This window comes from Heliangelus exortis, chromosome 1, assembly GCF_036169615.1.
Source record: "Heliangelus exortis chromosome 1, bHelExo1.hap1, whole genome shotgun sequence".
Taxonomy (NCBI): Eukaryota; Metazoa; Chordata; class Aves; order Apodiformes; family Trochilidae; genus Heliangelus; species Heliangelus exortis.
The window spans coordinates 135,823,675-135,841,939 of NC_092422.1; the positions used below are offsets into that span (position 1 = coordinate 135,823,675).

Below are 18,265 nucleotides of genomic sequence, written 5' to 3' on the forward strand. Positions count from 1 at the left end.
CTTTACTAGATTTCTCTCTTCTCTCTCCTCCCCCCTCCTTTTTTAATATAGAAGGTGATGGATTTGCAGCAAAAAAACCCACTGCTTCATCTGGGTCAGTCTAATATCTGCAGCAGCTCCCTGCCATCTGATCCCACCACCTGAAAGATTGTGCTAGGTTCACACCCAGAATCACTGCTGTCAAGAGCTGGTGATTTTTCTTTGGGCTGGTCCCTCCAGGTGAGCTGTGGTACACATTTTGTCCTTCATGATGTTGTCAGTGACACAGTTTTTTGAGCCCGCACCACATCAACCATCAGCCCATGTGCAAGGTTGTCTGTTTGCAATACTACAGCTACACTGAGCCTCTGTGTCCTACTTGCATGTGTGAGGGCTGTGAGAGCAGACAATACAATAGATCAGATGAGGTGTAGACATGCTTTAAAGTGCTCGTCATCCTTAGAGACCAGCCTTCAAGGAAAAAAAATCTGCACTCTGAAGTGAAGTCTGAAGGGCTCAGCTACAAAGTAGAATTTAGAGCAACCTGTTCCACAACAACCCGGAATGGGGCAGTCTGGTCTCTCTCCAGCCAAACCTGACAGAAGATGTAGAAGCCAGCAGGCTAGAGGACAGCAAGGGTTATCTATATTTGCTTCTCTGTCCAAAGCTCAAGGCCTTGCTAGCCTTTGCAAGGTCAGGGAAATGGAGCCAACTCACCCTGAGAGACTGCTGTGCTTCAAGTACCTCAGCACTTCAGTTACCTCTCTTCCATCCTTCATCCAGAACAAAGAAGGGAGTCCCATGGAAACTTCCTTATTTCTCCTGTACATTCCTGTAGCTATCCCAATCAATTATTAAAGCTGCAAGCTTCCGTTGTAGGAACTTCATAGACATTGCTATAAATATTTTACCTGAAAAAATTATTTCATCGAGTACCTTAAGGTTTTTGTTGTTGTCTCTTCGTGTTAAATGTCAAGTAAAATCTAATTTATTTATTTTAACCTAGAGAGAGACCTTCAGTGCCTCACTGCACTCTGGGAAAAAAACAAACACGTACTGCCATCCCACTCAGTGAAGTAACCACTGAAAAGGGAGGGCAGTGCCAGTGGCCCCTGGATACCAACTATACACACTACATTTACCAGACAATGGCAGATGCCACACATATGCTTTCCTAGGAAGCTAAGGACAAATTGGATGAGATCCTGGCTGCAGTAAGGTGGCAGAGTGTCCCCCTGGAGGGAGGCAGCAGCAGATCAGAGCAGCTGTGCCTCACAGCTGGCTGAAGGGTGCAAGGCTGAGTCCTGGCTGGGGGTGAGAACCTCTCCTGGGGCTCAGCTTTCATAGAATCATAGAATAGGCTGGGTTGGAAGGGACCTCAGAGATCATCGAGTCCAACCCTTGAACAACTACCGCCACAGTCACTAGACCATGGCACTGAGTGCCATATCGAGTCGCTTTTTAAATGTCTCCAGGGACGAAGAGTCCACCACCTCCCCAGGCAGCCCGTTCCAATGTCTGATCACCCTTTCCGTGAAAAAATTCTTTCTAATATCCAATCTGAACTTCCCCCGGCACAATTTAAGACCATGCCCTCTTGTCTTACTGAGAGTTGCCTGGGATGTGCAGCACCCTCACTGCCCTAGGGGGCTGGCTAGAACAAAGCCTCTCTAGTCTGGAGGGAGACTGGGCTTCTATTCAGGGTTTTCTTACAATCTTTTCTGTGTTCTGTTTCCACAGTCCTACCTGAGGCTGTCCCCCTTGGCTCCTGGTCATTTGCTGTTGTGCACAAAAGCAGCAACCTAGTGCCCTACTCCAAACAGCTATGCAAATGACTTAGACCTGTTGGTACTTGGGTTGGCTCAGAATTAAGGGGACCTGGAAGCAAGCAGGTTCCTATCATGGAGGGCTTCGCCCCCACCCTTGTATGATTTCCCTAACCCCAGCTGAGTTGAATATGTGAACACTTTCATCTGAACGTTTCAGCACAGCCAGCAGATATCCACAGAACACCGTGAGGAGCCAGTCCCTGATTCCCTATGGTTTTTGTCACCAGCAATAGCCTCAGAGATGAACAGACTGGCATAATCTCCCTAAGGAAATTGCTGTTTGGCTTTTACCTCATAAGGTAAAAAAAAAAGTTTCCTGCATCTGTCTTCACTGCCCCTGATACTCTGAATATTCCTTCCACTTCCAACAATGCCGCTCACTCCTTACCTAACGGCTGTATCATCAGCACTCAGCTCATGTGTCAGCCTCGCATGGGAGTGAAAAACATAGTTTTCTTTCCCTCTTAAATAAAATAAAAGTTAAAGGCCCTAAAGGCATTCTGTCCTATTTTAAAACCCTGAAGTTGATCTTCCTAGGACTTGAAGGGAGATTGAGTGAATGAGTGGGACCAAAGACTTTAAGCTAATTAATGCCTTCCCCTGCCTACCGCTCCAAGAGATTTTTTTTCCTAAAAATATATCAAATATATACCCATTTTTAATGCTGTCTTCCTTCACATCAATGTCCCAAATAAAGCAGAAGAGCAGAGCTGTCAACTCTATCTAGGATCTTCCCCGCCCCTCACTTTGAAGCTGAGATAGGGAAGGAGAGAGGAGAAGAGGCCTTGGAGCCTGGTATCTGGGCAGGTGTCCTATAGGAAAGTCTGACAGAAGCAAAAGTATAGCCGGGCAAGAGATACAGATGGGACCACACATGGGTGGTCTCAAAAAAGCCCACTCAATCTAACACAGGAGGAAGAGCCCAAGTGAAGGAATCATCCACCACAGAAGGTGAAAGTAACACTTGGCTTTGCTTTCAGAATATAAAAAGGCAGGTGGCAGGAAAGACAAAGCCAGCTAGAAGGAGGGCAGCAGAGGTGTGTGTGTTTTATGCTAGAGAAGACAATCTTTGTGTATGCGTGTGTTGAGGTGGGAGGGCACCTCTTGGTGCCATTTCTTTGGAAAAATATTCATCCATTCCAGGAAGATCCCTGGACTTAATCCCTTCCTTCTCCCTCAGAACTGCTTGGTGTTTCCTTTAGTAAGCATGCGCCATACATACGCTACCATACAGGTGTATTTACATGTGATGAGGTCTGCTAGGTCTCAGCAGAGGTCTCTGGTACAATGCTCCAATATAACAACAGAGTGAGTTTTGGTGTTCAGAGTGAGGCCATCTTTGCTTTGTACTGCAGCTCAGGGCAGTCTCTCCTCCTCTCAAGCTCTCTTTCACTCCTGCACTCCCTCGCTTGGATCTGGCTGCTGCAAGGAGATAATATTTGAAGACCAATGAGGAGAAAGCACAGCAAGTGGTACAAGTTCTCAGTTCCAGGTTAGCAGGCAGCAGCAGTGATGGCAGGGGGAACTCCACCCCCAGGAGTGCCCCAAGGTCGGTCCTTGGCAAGGGTGAGTCCGTTTCTCTCTGAGGCTGGCGAAGTTTAGGGATGGGTACAAAGCTATGGCCAGGTAAATGCAAGGCAGGGCAGGAGGTCGAGGAGTAGCAAACGGAAGACACAGTGCCTAGTAAGCAGCAGGTCATCAAGCCTCTCAGGACAGGGCAGCAAAATGCTACATGGGGACAGCAGGACCACAGGAGGCCAGCTGGGCTGGCAGCATGTGAGGATGTGTGAGCGTGTAGGTCGGTAGTTTCTACAGATGGCTCCTCAGTTAACATCATCTTGAGGGGTAAGAGTTAGGTCAGTCAGCTTTTTTTTTTTTTTTTGCTTTTTTGCTTTTTTTTTTTTTTTTTCTTTCTTCTTTTACTAAAAAATAAATCACAAACTAGATCTCTGTAGGCAGAAAGGGGCCCCAGGAGGCGGTGGGATGGGAAGCGGGGAAGTCTGTGCTGTTTTGGTGCTGGTGATGTGGCTACACGAGGCTGCGCGAGCCACTGGAGTACCTGCGCCTCTGAAGCAGGGAGCTGGGGGGGCAGTACTGGTGGGGGTGGTTGTAGGGAGGCGGCGGAGGGGGAAGGGGGGGCTGATGGACCAGCTTCATGGGGGTCCCGGGGAGCCCGCTGCCCATACTGCGCCAGGGGGTGGAGGTGCAGGAGTCGGAGGTGACGTAGCGCGTCAGAGTCTGGTTGAGCGCCGGCTCCATCCGAGCCAGGCACGGCTTGTCCAAGACAATGACTTTGACAATCTGCTGGCACTGTACAAGTGTCCCCGCCGAGGCGGGGTGCGAGGGCATGAGTGCTGTCTCCAGCCGCTCCCGCGGCACGTTAAGACGCGTGCTGGGCTGCATTCCACTCTCGGGCCCCAGGGCGGAGTTGTGCTGGTACGTTTGAAGCCTGTTGTGAATTGACACCTAGTTTAGAAACAGCCAAAGAAGCATTAAATGTTACAAGACTCATCCCGTCTGCTGCTACTGGCTGCCCTGACCCCTCACATGCATGAAACCTTCTCCCCCTCCATAAAAATAAAAAAGAATAGGTAACACTCTTGGCTGCAAAGCCCCCCTCAATAGCCCCTTCTTCCCCATCCAGGCCTAAGTGCCCCTGTCCTTTCCATCACGTCCAAGATACATTCCCAAATGGAGTGCATCTTTAATTATCCAAATGGCACGGGGAATGCAAGCCAGCTCTACATGTGGAAGCCTCCGTGAATTCTCATGGTCGTGAACAGACCTCGGAGGTCATGCCCTCGTCCCCACCAGCATGAGGGAGAGGGGAACCAGACAGCAAGGTTTCAGATAATCAAGGTTGTGTGCTTCAGCAAAATGACGGTCGCTGAATCTGAGACAGAGAGAGACAGAGAAACTCAAGCCTTTCCCAGCTCCCTGCCTTTCTGAGGAGGAAGGCACGCCACATGACTGGCTAATCTGTTTACAAAGGAAAAAGCAGAAATCTGACATACTCTTGCAAAAGGCAGCTCCCTCTGATCCATTTGATGGTTTGTCAGTGAAAGGAAATGATTTTCAAAGAAAGAAAAAAGAAAGAAAAAATGCCCATCTAGCTCATACAATGATAAAAGAAATTCATGATGAAATGGCAGCAGATTAGATAATCTCAAAGAAACGGTAATGTTCCTCTGCTGGCAGAGTATTGCTTGGGAAGCTGAAAGGGGGAAGGGAAGCAGGAGGTCATAAGGGTCCCCACAGAGAGATGCTGATAATGGAATCAAATAAGGGAGCTCACTGAGTCCAGTTTGAAAAGGAGAAGCTGGCCTGGAATGGATGTCCCTAGGGGGAGGCAGCACAGCAGGAAAATGGTGCTTCCTGAATAATGGATGAAGTTACTGTTCCTCCTGGTGAGGATATGGGATAATGGAGACCCCAAACCAGAGCAAAGTTGCCAGTTCAAAACAGAATGTCAGTCAAGTGACATACCCTGGGTAGGAAAAAGTGCTTACAAATTGTCATGGCACTTCCAGCTAGGCAGGGGTACAGATGGGCAGATGGGACAGTGGGACACCAGTCCTGATGGTCTGGCATGTTGGGCAGCAGTGCCAGCAATTGAGAAGCTGTGGAGTGGCCAAACTTCCCACCATGATGAGACAAGGATGAACAGCCTGTCCCTACTCAAGCATGGGGGTTGCTTAGACTCACTGCACAGCAGGAAAGAATTTTGCATCAGTATTTTTTCAGGCAGTGTAACATCCCCTAGGAAAAACTGGTTGCTGGGCCATGAAGTACTAATGACATTAGGATACAAGGAAGTAATTCTCCACAAGGAAACACTCCTCCCAACAGGAACAGGAACTAGCTGGGAGAGGCACCTTCCCCAGGAAGGAGGTGTCTGCAGGGATATGGGGTGCTCTTCAGGGAAAGGAAGCAGCACCCACTCCCCACAGAGAAGCTGAACTCTTCAAGTAAATATAATGTGACAAGAGAGGAAAGAACTACTTCAGGAAAGGGTAAATTCAGAACAATAGACATATTCCAAACAGGGAGAGAGTAGGAAGTAGTAGATAAGCTTTTCAGTGTGAAGATCTCATTTTCTTGTTTCCTCACAGGCAGTGGGAGTATGGGTGTCTGTGAAGAAACAGGCAACCCACTGGATGCTAGACATCCCTGCAAAGACAGATGTACACAGGACAGCAAAGCTCCCTGCTTAGGAAGGTGAAGCTCTAGGGAAAGTCTCCAGTATACAAAGGCCATGCTTAAACCCCTCCAAGTGGGGGTGGAGAGACAGAGCTGCAGAGATTGTGCAGGGAAGCTGGACTGCGAGGAATTTGCATGTGATGCTGCATGGAGTTAGCATGTCAGGGAAGTCTTTAGTGGGGTTCTCAGTCTCCCAGTAAGCAGTGGGGTGGGTTAGTCTACAGCGTTTGGGAGCTTGGTCCATGAGGGATGTTACAGTTATAAAAAAGGATTGAAAATGCTTTGAAGTTTAGTTTGGATTTGAAAGTTGTATTACCCGTCCTAGCAGTAACTTTTAATTGTATCTCTGGAAATTGGTAAAATTGTCAGTCTGGCTGGGGAGGCATTGATTAAAACCTGAGAAAAGAAACAACAGAGAATGTGAGAAGAGCTGAAGTGAGAGAGAATTACTTACCTCAGCTGCTCTGCACTCTACTTACCTCCACTGTGCTGTCCGAGACCTTCTCCCCCAAATCCTTCTTGCCTTTGAAATAAAACAAAAGATCTCAATTGGGAGGCCTGCATCTCTAGTCAAGAGCTAGCCCTCATACTATGTACTGGGAAGCCAAAGGGAGAGGTACAGGTACAAATAAGACTCTTTACTGCAAGAACAATTCCAGACTCCCTTGCAACCTGATAGCTGCTTAGTGGGTTAGGGGGAGACACCTTTGGGGTCCTGTTCTTAGGTCTTGAGCTCAGTTACATTCTGGTGAATTGGCATCCACACACCTCTGCACTTGATTTTTGCTGGAATACAAGCCAAGCCATGAATGGACACAAAGCCTTTGCTACACAGGCTGGTCCAAGGTGTAGGTGAAGAGGCTGGAGGAAGATGATAGTGCAGTTATTGCATAGCGTCAGTTCAGGCAAGAAAAAGTGAGCCAGATTCTCCAGAAGTTGCCTTTGTTCCACCAGTAACATCTCTTTGCCAGATGCTACAGCTACAGTCTGGTAATGAGACTTTAATGGCTTTTCTAGGGTATCTGGAGATGCATATGTCCTCATATTTCCCCTATTTGCTCAAGGCAAAAAGATGCAAAGCCGATTTTTTTTATTTTTTTTTTCTTTTTTGCAGTTATTATCACAGGAATCAATAAGAACACACTTGCAAAAGCAACACTGCTTGACCAAGAGAAGTTGGATGTCCTCTTACTTGTTGGAGAGCCTTGCTTAGACTGCAGGTCCATCTGGGCTCCATTGGTCCTTAATGAGAGAGTCTTTGTCCCTTGCTGTTTCTCCAGCTCCCCTGCAAGACATACACATGACAATTAATGAGGAGAGGAATGGAGGGAAGTACACCAGCATATTGAAGGACCAATGTGGGAAGTCAGCAAGGAGAATAAATGCAAGAAAATGACAAGAAAGTGTCAAGAATGGAAGGAGGGAGTAACAGCCAAAGGAGAAAAAAAAACCAAGTTGGAGAGGATGTGATATGTACAGGAATCTGTATATTTCCACACGACCTTCTATGTATGACCTGCATTTATACAGAATAGGTTATTGCTGCACAGGAAGGGACCACTGATGTTGAGTTACTTTGACACATAAGTTTATATATTGAAAAGCCATCAAAGACTACATGGACATCTGATCTCTGTAAGACAGGTCAGAGAGGGACACAGTATACTATAGACGTCTTGTTCCCTAGATATTCCTGGAGTGAAGGACAACTGTGCTAAGGCTATCAGACCTGTTCTGTACTTCCCAGCTATCTGCAGATTATATATGTATAGTCAGAGTACGGGATGGAGAAGAGTCTTCTGGGTCTGACAGTTTAAGCTTCACTATTCCAGGCCACTGTATCATGCACCCTGTTTCATAAGCATCAAAAGCAGTCATGTTCCTCCATTTCTCCTGCTGGTGGGCAGTCACAGAGCCTGACTGCTTTTTCACCCTATAGGTGAACACAAGAACAATCCTGTGCAGATTTTTGCTGCTGATCTTCTTTCCTTCTGTTCCTGAAGAACCTGTTTCCTTTACCCTTTGTCCCTTGCAGACACATGCAATGTGATGGTATTGGAGTGTGAATTGTGTCAGAGGCCCTTACACTCAATTCGTATCTGCTCCAGCTCTGTCACTTCTGCTATTGATTCTTTCAGATCTTCCACAAACTTCTGCATTTCCTCAGCACCCAGAGCACAGAAGTGTAGTACCTGTTTCTTCTCTGAGCCCGAAACCGGAGTCACCAGTGTGATGCCATGGGGGTAATCTGTAAAGAAAGTGTGTCAACAAAAGAAAGGGATATTAAGCATTCTTGCTGGAATGGTTGGCTGCTTTGGTATTTTTGCAGGACAGAGAGTTTCCAACATGAGTTCAAAGGATTGTCACACCCTGACTTTGTCATACTGCAGACTGTAGGAACCTGAAGCATTGCAGCCCTCTAAGGGAACAGAATGGCCAAGATGTAGCAGCAGGCAAGAGTCTCCAGTACTACAGGAATGCCAAACCCAGAACACTTTAGCTCTTACAGACACTTAGTGCAACATTGGCTCTGGGAACCTAAGCACACAGGTAGGAGGACTGTGGATAGGCCAACAATCTTTTTTTCTTCTGTGGGAGATGCATCAGGAGAGGTTGGCTACTGGATTCAAAACCAGAACAGCCATTAACATCCACAGTGGCAGGACTTCTCCCCAGTCTCTACTTTCATCAGCAGAGAACATGGCAGGGGTGTTAGCACAGCATGGGTAGAGAGCATATCGTGCTGTGCAGAGAGAATGGTAAAGAAGAAAGATGTGGGTTTGCAGCCCTCCACTTTGCACTCCCCAACAGGCAAAATGCATGAGAATGTAAATAAAAGGACATCCCCAGAGAGTGAAAATATCACTACAAAAGGGCTTGTGCTATAAAAATCAGGTTGGGTGCAAGGAGGTGGTACCTGGCAATTCAGCCAACAGAAGCAGCAGAATGAGATTATGCAGAGAACTTGCTACACATGACTGATCTTTATCTTTTTCTCAATCTTTTTTCTCCTTCTCTTTCACCTTTATCTACGTTTAAGTTCTCTCTCCCCCTGTTCTACTTCCTCTTCTCCTCCACTGCTCCTCTATCTGCCTGCCTTCTCCACTCTGTTCCTTTATCAGTCTTTAGCAAACAAGACAACAAGCAATTTATTACTTACTGCCAGCCCTCAGCTCTCCCCATTTGTGTCCCAGGCCTCCTTTTGCACTCTGTGTCTGTCTCATCTGTTTAGATCACAAGCTCTTTAGGACACCCCCTTTTCTGTCTCTGCAGGGGATACACAACAGGATGGCTTTGCCAGAAGACCCTTGGGCACTTCTGGAATAATCATGATACCCCTGAAAGCTGATCACAGCTCTGATGGTACCTCCTGGGGATGCTCAATTATGAATGATTCTTTTGTACATATAGGGATGTGCAAGCCTCAGCATGCTGCAGAGGGTAGGGTATTGAAAGAGTGACTCATGCTGCCAATAGAGGGAGGATGTAAAATACTTAGTAGAGCAGTGCTGCTACAGTCCTCCTTCCTTGCAGCATATTCTGCAGGTGCTCACAAAAAAACCCAGTTGCTATCAGCCATGCTTGCCTGGGACTGGTGTGAAGCCTCTCTGCCTGCACCAAGAAGCCTGCCTGTTTCTGGAACTCCTCCACAACACAACCAGCCTCAGTCATGACACATTATAGCTTTATTCCCAGACCATCAAGGTCAGTCTGATGAGGGCTGGCCTCTTGCCATGCTTCAGTGGGTGCTGTTCCAAGGGCTCTGCTTCTGTCTTGGGAAGCTTTCAGCAAGGCACAGTGTGGCAGAGTGCAGGGAGATGGCAGCAGCACCTGAGCCTGTATCAGTGTCAAAAGTAGAGGTGTGAGTTGTGACTTTGGGCATGAGAGGAGAGGGGCTAGAGCTGGCAGCAGCAGTCTTGTCGATGAGGTTCTCCACCTACAGTTGGCTCCTTAGAGCTCAGTGAGATATATCTGGGGATTGATTCCCCCATTCCTCCCCACTAGTGCTCTGTCTGCCACCATGACTAGCCAGACCCTTCAATGAGCTTAAGTTCAGCCTTCCTGCAGGTGCTCAAATCCAGAAAGGGGTAAAAGGAGCCTCTTCTCATCACACCTTATCTGCCCAGTCGTCTCCTCAGCACCAATCCTCAGTTTTTTCTCCTCCACTTTTAACCCTGATGGAATCTCCTGAAGCAAACTTAAAACTGAATGACACAGCCCCCTCTCTCTTTCTTTTCCCTGCCAAACCCCTCCAGGCAACCAAGGAGCAATGGACTTACATTCGTTCTCAAAGAGATGGAACTGCATCCCTAGCAAGCCCACCGACTTGCAAAATGTGTACGTTGAGGAGCTTTTCTTCTTGGGGCAAAGCTTGAGGATCTGTTGGAGGGAAAGATGCATCATTGGGCAGGCATCTCTGGGGAACAGTGAGGCAAGAACAATGCAAACTGCTCAAAGCAAAAAAGCTTTTTGCAAGCTCTGAGAGTAACACTTGGTTACTGACAGGCTCTTTGCCCGGAAAGCTGCCTGGCATGCTGCACTTGTAATAACACTTCTGAAATTCTGGATGCGCAGCCCTGAGGCCCACTCCGCTCTCTGTCTCCCAGGAGTGCTGGCTTCCCAAAGCCCACATTTCTGACTTCACAAGGGTAATTCTTTTCAGTGAGGGCAAGATCAAAAGGTGAAGTCTGTCAGAAACACCTTAGAGTAGAGAACAAGGGGCATATGTGAGTGCTTCACGGCTTTCACTCCCTCAGCACTAGTTTTTATGGATAGGATTTATCCAATGTAGTAGAGGGATAGCAAGGAGTAGAGCCTCTCCCCATGTTCACAACTGTACCAATGGGTGCAGAGGTATAGGCAGGGAAAGCTCTCTTGTCCTCTGCTGCTACAAAAGGGTGTGGCTTCAGCCTTATATTTGCAACGTCCACTGTTTCATTTTGCCATTAAATTCAGCAGGACTTCCATCTTGTTTGGCATCCTTCCAGCTTCAGCATACATCTCTGACTTTCCTGGTATCTGTCTGAACTCAGTTCAAGGTTGCTGGGGCAGGACACTTCTAAAAGTGGCAGGACACATCTAGGGCTCCATTAAGTAATATCTACTCTCCTACCACTTTTGCAGTGTTAGAAGGCCATGGTTTTAAATGTCTGACAGGAAAGATTTAAAGTGTATAGGAGGGCTCTGTCTACTACAGCACAAACAGGCAAAGAAATGAGTCTCCCTTTCATGAAACAAATCTTCCACCTGGAAAAGGCATGCAAGAGAGCAGTGACACTGTGGGATGTGACAGCAAGTTTTTTCAAGGGTTAGAGGAGTTTTAGATTTAGTAGGTTTTTAAGAGTGAAGGATCTGGAGCTGTGTCTTAAAATGCTGATGGATCAGGAGATGGTCTGTCCTTGCGACATGGAAGAAATGGATGTTGTAGACTGGGTTTAGATGTCTTAATAGAAATCAGGGTGAGTTTTATCACTGCGGTGCCTAATTGCCAGGGCACACTCACCACCAGCAGGTCGTTGAAGAGAAAAACTTCCCTCTGGTGAGCTGCCTGCTTCTGCATTTTGTTCACATCAGTCACTTCATACAAGCGGCTACAGCAGACCAGCCGGCGATGGGGAACGGACAGAACCTGCAGAAGACCCAAAAGAGTATACAGAAGCTGAGGGAGGTGACACTGTGGGTCTCCTCCCACCATCAACCTGCACGATCCTGCCCAGTGACAGTAGGACAAACCCGTTCTGCCCACTGAAATCATCTCCTCACCACCACTCCTTACCAACACTTTTCCTGCTGGTGCAATAGCAGCTATGCCTTTCTTATCTCGATAAATCAGAGGAGTGGGACAGGCTATAGGCAACCTTCTTGCTCACCCATCCTGTCTTATATACCTCTGGCATCCAGTCACTGAGTTCCTCCTCTTTCACCTCACTGGACATCTGCAAATTTCCCAGGCTTTGAGAAATTATTCTCCTCATTTTGGGTGATGTATGTTTTTGAATTCTGAATTCATTACTGCTAAAGAAACCCTCTGCATTTGAGGGTCTCTCAACCATAGCAATCTTCAGGGAACTCATTAGAGGCAGATGGGTGAAACTGTTTTCTAATCACTTTGTCTTCAGTTTCCTACACTCTTGCAATGCCTGAAAGTTTGCAACAGTGCAGGTCTATCGCTGAACACTGGCAGGCAGGACCTGCAATAAGATTCTTGGGAAAACAGTTACTGCACCAAATACTGTAAACTCTGGCCAATGAGATCCCCCCCCAAATTTAGGAATGAATGAGATAGATAGCAAGGAAAAAGGTATTTGGAGAATAAGGAGTGAATTAATCAAGACAAGTAAGGAAAGTATTACAGACGATGAGTAGGAGGAAAAAGGCAGAAAAGAGGACCAGCAAGGGAGGTGGGGGTGAAAGGGTCGAGTGGGTGACAGAGGGATTATGGCTGCTCACCGTTTTCATTCCAACTATAGACTTCTCCACTTTGGTGACATAAGTCACATGGTCCTCATTGGATTTGAGCTCTTTCTGCTGTATCCTCTCATAGATCCCCACCACCAGCTCCCGTGGGATGTCAGCACCATCATCCACCCCTGTCAAACACAAAAAATGTTGGGCAGGCTAGGCAGAGGGAAAAGGAAAGGGAAGAGCTGATGGTCCCTGAGAGGCAGCTACTGCCTCTGCACTGTGCAGTGCTGGGAAAGCTGAAGGGAAAGACCATTACTTTGCTTTAGGCTGTCTTCTTTCTTGCTCTAACACACCCAGTGTGCCAGCAGGAGAGACTGACATCTCTAAGGCCAATGCAGACGATTTCATTATTCCTTTGCTCTGCATGGTGGCTCCTTTCCATGTGTTCCCTAAGGTTTTATAGTCACAGTTTAACATTCATATATCTTGGGCCACTCAGCAGCAATCCCTGCATTGATTTCGTATAATCAGAAGTGCTAGATGTGGAAAAGACCTATAATGGGATCCAGCTGCTTCTCCTGCCAATGGAAGCATCAGCTCTCCTGTTTGCTTGGTGGCCTCCACTGTTTTCCTTCTGTGATGTCTCCTAGGAGTAATACTTTCTCATTCCTTTGTCTGTGATAATTCTATCTTGGCCCTGTCCCTTTCCTCTTTTACATCTCCTTAACTAACTCTCTAAATTTTGCTGTCTGAGCCTGGAAGGAAAGTTTTCTTTCACCCCTCCCTGAGCCAGACACCACAAATTAAACTGCCAGTCTTTCCTCTGAATGGAATTCCTTCAGTCATTTCATATTGATTTTCCCTGCTTTCCCTCTAGATTCCTGGCCTGAGTGGTACTGCCCTGAGTGATGCAGGTGAAGAACTGCTGAGGAATAGAGAGGCATTGTTATCTCCTGGCTTCCTTATCTATGACCTTGCAAACATAGCCTGGGTGTCTTTTTTTCAGAAAAAAGCTACTGACTGGTGAAGCTGCTGACATGGGCACTGGCCTGCAGGTGAGTGTGGAATGAACTGTCTCCCCTTGTCTATAATGGGGTGACATTCACTCACTGCTGTAACTCCTGTTAGATCGGAAGTGGGTGATCCTCATGTTGGCTGAAATCACTGTGACATGAACTGCCAGATTTTCAAGCAACTCTAAGGTTAAGTTAGCATAAAAACTCTTTTAAGTCAGTGCTATGAGCTATGATATCAAATAGAATGATGGCAGGTATCAGCCCCATTCAGTATCACAGGAAATAACTTGAAAGAGGGCCGTAGTGTCACATTATACCAGTCAGAAGTGGATGACAAATTGGGGAAGGTGTGGGAGGCTAAGATGACACTTTCTGAACAGCAGTCAGGACAAAGAAACAAGTAGAAGGAATGCACAAAAGTTCAAATTCTAGACTTTGAAGGAGCTTCATCTGAACTGTAGATGTGCAATATTTGAGGCACTTGTAAAGTGGGTGACCCAGGCTTACCTAGGAGTGAACATGACAGGAAAATTAGGCAAGAATTTGTCTAGACATAATGTCAAAAAGGCCAAACAATACTTAGCTGCATTAGCTGAAAAATAGGGAGGAGGCAGTGGCTCTATGTATGAGTAGGTTGTGACCACATCTGAAAAAGTGCTTTTACCAACCCGTTACCAAGATGAGAAAGACTGACCTTGAAAAACAGAAGAAAATTTATTTGGGAAACTGATGTATCAGAAATCACAGAGGTAATGTATGCATGAACTCTGTCGGGCATACAGTTACTATAAGTAATTACAAGCATTTCAGAAGGGGAATATTTAGACTGAATGGAAGGAAAATGTGTTCATATAGTCAAAGTAGCAAGGAGGTGAAGGGCTTCTTTAGCATAATACAGCAGGGTCTAAGAAGGAGGGAGCTGAACTAAAGGAAAATATGACACAATGGACTGCTTCCAAGCAGTGAGATCTATTAAAAGATGAAATCATCTCTCAATGAAAATGGTTGGTTTCTGAGAAGGCTGGGCAGCTTTCTAAAGAAGACAAATCTTAGATTTTTCCTTTCCCTAGCATCCTGGAATACACCTCAAAAGGCCCTCCATGTCTGGCTCACAGGGAGCAGCAGCCCTGAAGAAAGGCAGCTCTACTAGGCTTTTGCTGCCTTCACCTAGGCAGAATTTAAAGCAGCAAGAGGGCGAAAAAAAAAAAAAATCAAAGCAGGACCCTCACCTCTCAGATTGCGAATGAAGTCCTCCAGCATCATCTTCCTGTCAGGCTTGATGTTGGGACTGTACATGTCCGTATTGAGGAGGATGATTGCAAAGGCCAAGATGAAGATGGTGTCTGGGTTGTGAAACTGCTGGACCACATCTGGGTTACACATGCAGTACCTCTGGCTGCAGAGGGAAGGATGCACGCATTTAAAATGGAACATGGGAATGAGTCCCCTCCTCCTAGGTGGGCAATCCATTTTTAATCAGAAGTGGATCAAATTCCTACTTTCACTTCACCCATAAATGAGAAGGAGCTGGCAGTGCTCTGAACGCAAATTTACCCAGGCCACTGAAACTTAAGTCTTCTTGTCCTTGGGAGCCAAAAGAGCAAGTGAGATTAGAAAGGACTACTCAGGCTGGTGTCAGAATGTAAGGGTAATATAGAAGGTGTCTACTCCAGCCTGCCTTGCTAAGGGCAAAGGACTCCTCTGGATACACCAAAGGAAGAACCCAGCACCCCTGCAAACCCCAGTGCTACTCTTCCTGTGAATCACCAAAGAACAGCAAGTCCCTTTGCTAGCAGAGGTGACAGGACTGGCCTCTCTGGCCCTTTGTGTCCTTCATGCCACGGAACATCTGACAGAAACACGGCTCTGCTGCAGCAGCCGTGCAGAGGGCTCTGTGCTTCAGAAGCCACTCCACGGTCACCTTCTTTGGAAGGGAGGTCCCTCGCCATTCACTCTATGGCTTCTGCATTTTTCTGCCTTGAGTGTGCTCTCTCCATCCACCTGGCTGCAGCAGTGGGGCTGCAGGGCTCCTTCTCTTACCTGAAAGCCTCGATTAGCCGCTCAACCTTCTGTGCCTCCCCCTGCACGCGGATGTGGGACTGGAATTTCCGCAGAGCTTCATCCAGCTCCATGCCTGAGAAGTCCATCTCGTCCACCACGCAGCTGTGGGAGGGGGACACAGCCTTCATCAGTACCTCCTCCCACAGAGTACATCGGGCAGCCTCCCTCACTAAAATGCCAAGACTCAGACACCAAGAGAAACCCATGGGAGAGGCTCTAAGAAATTACTACAGCTGCCCAGATCATACTTAAATGAGCAGCAATTTCAGATAAATGATTCCTGCATTCCACAGCAGGTGAGCAATTCTTCACCATGATATATATCATATGATGTTAGATGCTATCAATCTCATATTTCATTTCCTTTCCCTTTTCCATTCATTTCCTTATTCCTATTCTCTTTTCCTGTTAACTTTTTGTTCCCTTTTCCCCTTTGCCTATTTCCTTTTCCTTTCCCTTTTTCCTTCTCTATTTTCCTTTTCCCCTTTTCGTTTTCTTCTCGCCTCCCCTTCCCTCCACTCACCCTCCCTCTCTCCCTTTTCCTCTTCCCCTTTTCCTCTTCCCCTTTCCCTTTCCCTTTCCCTTTCCCTTTCCTTTTCCCTTTTCCTTTCCCTTTTGCCTTCCCTTTCCCTTTCCCTTTCCCTTTCCCTTTCCTTTTCCCTTTCCCTTTCCCCTTTCTCTTTCCCTTTCCCTTTTTCTTCCCATCCCCCTCCCCTTCCCCTTTACCTTTCTCTTTCCGAAGCTGTTTCAAAGAAAATAGGAAATAGAAGCTGCTTCACAGAAATAATACTGCAACATCCCCTGGCTTGTAATATCAAGGCTGGATAAAACCTCCCATGTTGTCAAACACTGGGAGTCCCCAGCAATTCAATTTGTTAGAACCTCTATTCATTTTATACATCTCTACACCATTCCACACAATCTTTTCCATTTCCACCATATTTCAGTGCCATACTTCCCTGTCATCTGCTGGAAATCCTTCACTTCATCCATCTGCTATCACTTGTCATTTCAGATTGATGCACTGCAACTGGTAATTCATAGCCAATTCAGATACCCGAAGAAGGGGATGCCACTTCTCTTGTTTCCAACTTAAGTATTCTCAGATTATAAAAGTCATACTGTTAAGACTACAAAACAAATTATTACAGTGCTTACTTTCTATATTAGTCAAATAATCTGTTTCTTCTTATTCTTACTGCATGATACTTTGGTCATTTGAAATAAGAACACTTTCCCCATGTGGCTTCAGCACATTTGGTTAGCATAGTCCTACCTTTTGTGTCCAGGTCATTACTGCAAGTATTAATCAAAAGACTAGACTCAGAAAACTCTGCTTATAAACTCCCTTAGGCCCAACTACCCATTTCAGCAGAATATGTAGGCACTAATGTCTGTCTCAGTCAATTCTCTCCCCTGTTTATGATTCTGCTGCTAATTTCTCTCTCTTCCACTCTCAGCTAACAATTTCTCATGTCAAATGCTTTGCTGAAGTCTAGAATTACCTTTTGCTTGTCCCTTGTCTAGAAAACCAGTTATTTTAACAAAGAAAGACACTGAATTAATCTACTCTTCATGAGCTTTGGTATGTACCATTTACCTTCCTGTCTGCCTGTCTGCCATTGTTCTTTCCCACAAACAAATTACCAAAGCTATCTGACAGATGAAGAAATTCACATGTGCCAAAATCCCATTTTCTTTAAGCCGCCCTTAAATACAAAGTCACTAATTTGCTAATCTCCAGTCACAGGGCACCACCTTGACATTACAAATGTATTAAAAGTTCAAATACTTCATATTTTCTGCTTCTATATACCTTGGCTGCTAATTCTAGCCCCCTTGCCCCCTTTATTTCATCCACTGTATTGTATTTTCTTTGCTTTCTCACATTGTAAAGGAGAAACTGATCCCAAAGTTAAGGTTGGGAGGAAATTTTCTCACTAACAGGTTGCCTGGTTTTGCATGAGGAGTGATACACAGAAAATAGAGGGCGAGGTTTAGGTTTCCTCTGGATCCTTCAGTTTCCTAGGATTAACTGGAAATGTTGCCAACAAAACCTCTACTAATAAAGGGATGTGCTGTCATCATAATCATAAAGAGTTTCTTCTTCCTTTCTGTGATAAAATGTCTGGGTGTCTGTTGGTCTTTTCTATCATGCTGCAGTTTGCTGTAGGCTATTGGGAAGTGTTTTGTGAGCTCGGCTGCTGATGCCATGTGCAGTCTTACTAGAATAAAAATCTTTTGCATGATGTTTCAAATGAGCGAGGGGCAGGGTTCAAATCCTGATAGATGTCTCTCCATTCCTCCATCGCCCTATTTATTCAAGAGTTGAAATACCATTGCTTAACTGGGATGATACCCACAGAATAACTTACCAAGAGCTCTGGCAGAACAGAGACTGTTCAGGATCTTGTAAGGCTGGAGTTGATACAACCTCAACTAGGAAATTTGAGTTCCTTCCCTGCACAAACTTCATATAATCAAAATGTAGGAACAACTGGAGAGGAGCACAGAATGAATGGGGCTGCTCTCATAGGAAATCTTGCGTGGAATTTTTATTTCCTCTCCAAGCAATGGAGTGTAGAAACACAATTTTTTTCTGGCAATAGCCAAAACCTCCTCCACTGGACTCTTTCCTTTGTTATTTTTATTTTTCTCATAGTTATACGCACACGTCCCTTGGGTTGACATCAAGGCATTATGCTTCTCAGACTTTGTCTTTGATAGTAAAAATAGTTTTTCTCTGGTTAGTTGCTACTGTGTTCACAGCTGCAA

At 46.0% G+C, this 18,265-nt stretch overlaps 1 protein-coding gene across 5 annotated transcripts in view; it reads right to left on the reverse strand.

Annotated features, from left to right (window-relative positions):
* Positions 1 to 3,027: 3,027 nt before the first annotated feature.
* Positions 3,028 to 18,265, reverse strand: part of IQSEC3 (IQ motif and Sec7 domain ArfGEF 3) — a 96,687-nt gene continuing 81,449 nt past the window's right edge. For 2 of the 5 annotated variants that reach the window (XM_071768762.1, XM_071768794.1), the window contains 9 exons: positions 15,470 to 15,592; positions 14,659 to 14,825; positions 12,459 to 12,598; positions 11,512 to 11,637; positions 10,289 to 10,388; positions 8,095 to 8,256; positions 7,201 to 7,293; positions 6,488 to 6,531; positions 3,028 to 4,274 (listed from right to left, as the gene is read on the reverse strand). In XM_071768762.1, coding sequence (XP_071624863.1) covers positions 3,837 to 4,274; positions 6,488 to 6,531; positions 7,201 to 7,293; positions 8,095 to 8,256; positions 10,289 to 10,388; positions 11,512 to 11,637; positions 12,459 to 12,598; positions 14,659 to 14,825; positions 15,470 to 15,592 — 1,393 coding nt within the window. In that variant the 3' untranslated portion in view covers positions 3,028 to 3,836. Of the gene's footprint in view, positions 4,275 to 6,324; positions 6,405 to 6,487; positions 6,532 to 7,200; positions 7,294 to 8,094; positions 8,257 to 10,288; positions 10,389 to 11,511; positions 11,638 to 12,458; positions 12,599 to 14,658; positions 14,826 to 15,469; positions 15,593 to 18,265 lie in introns of all 5 variants that reach the window. The other 3 variants (XM_071768778.1, XM_071768770.1, XM_071768785.1) reach the window with 3 other exon arrangements.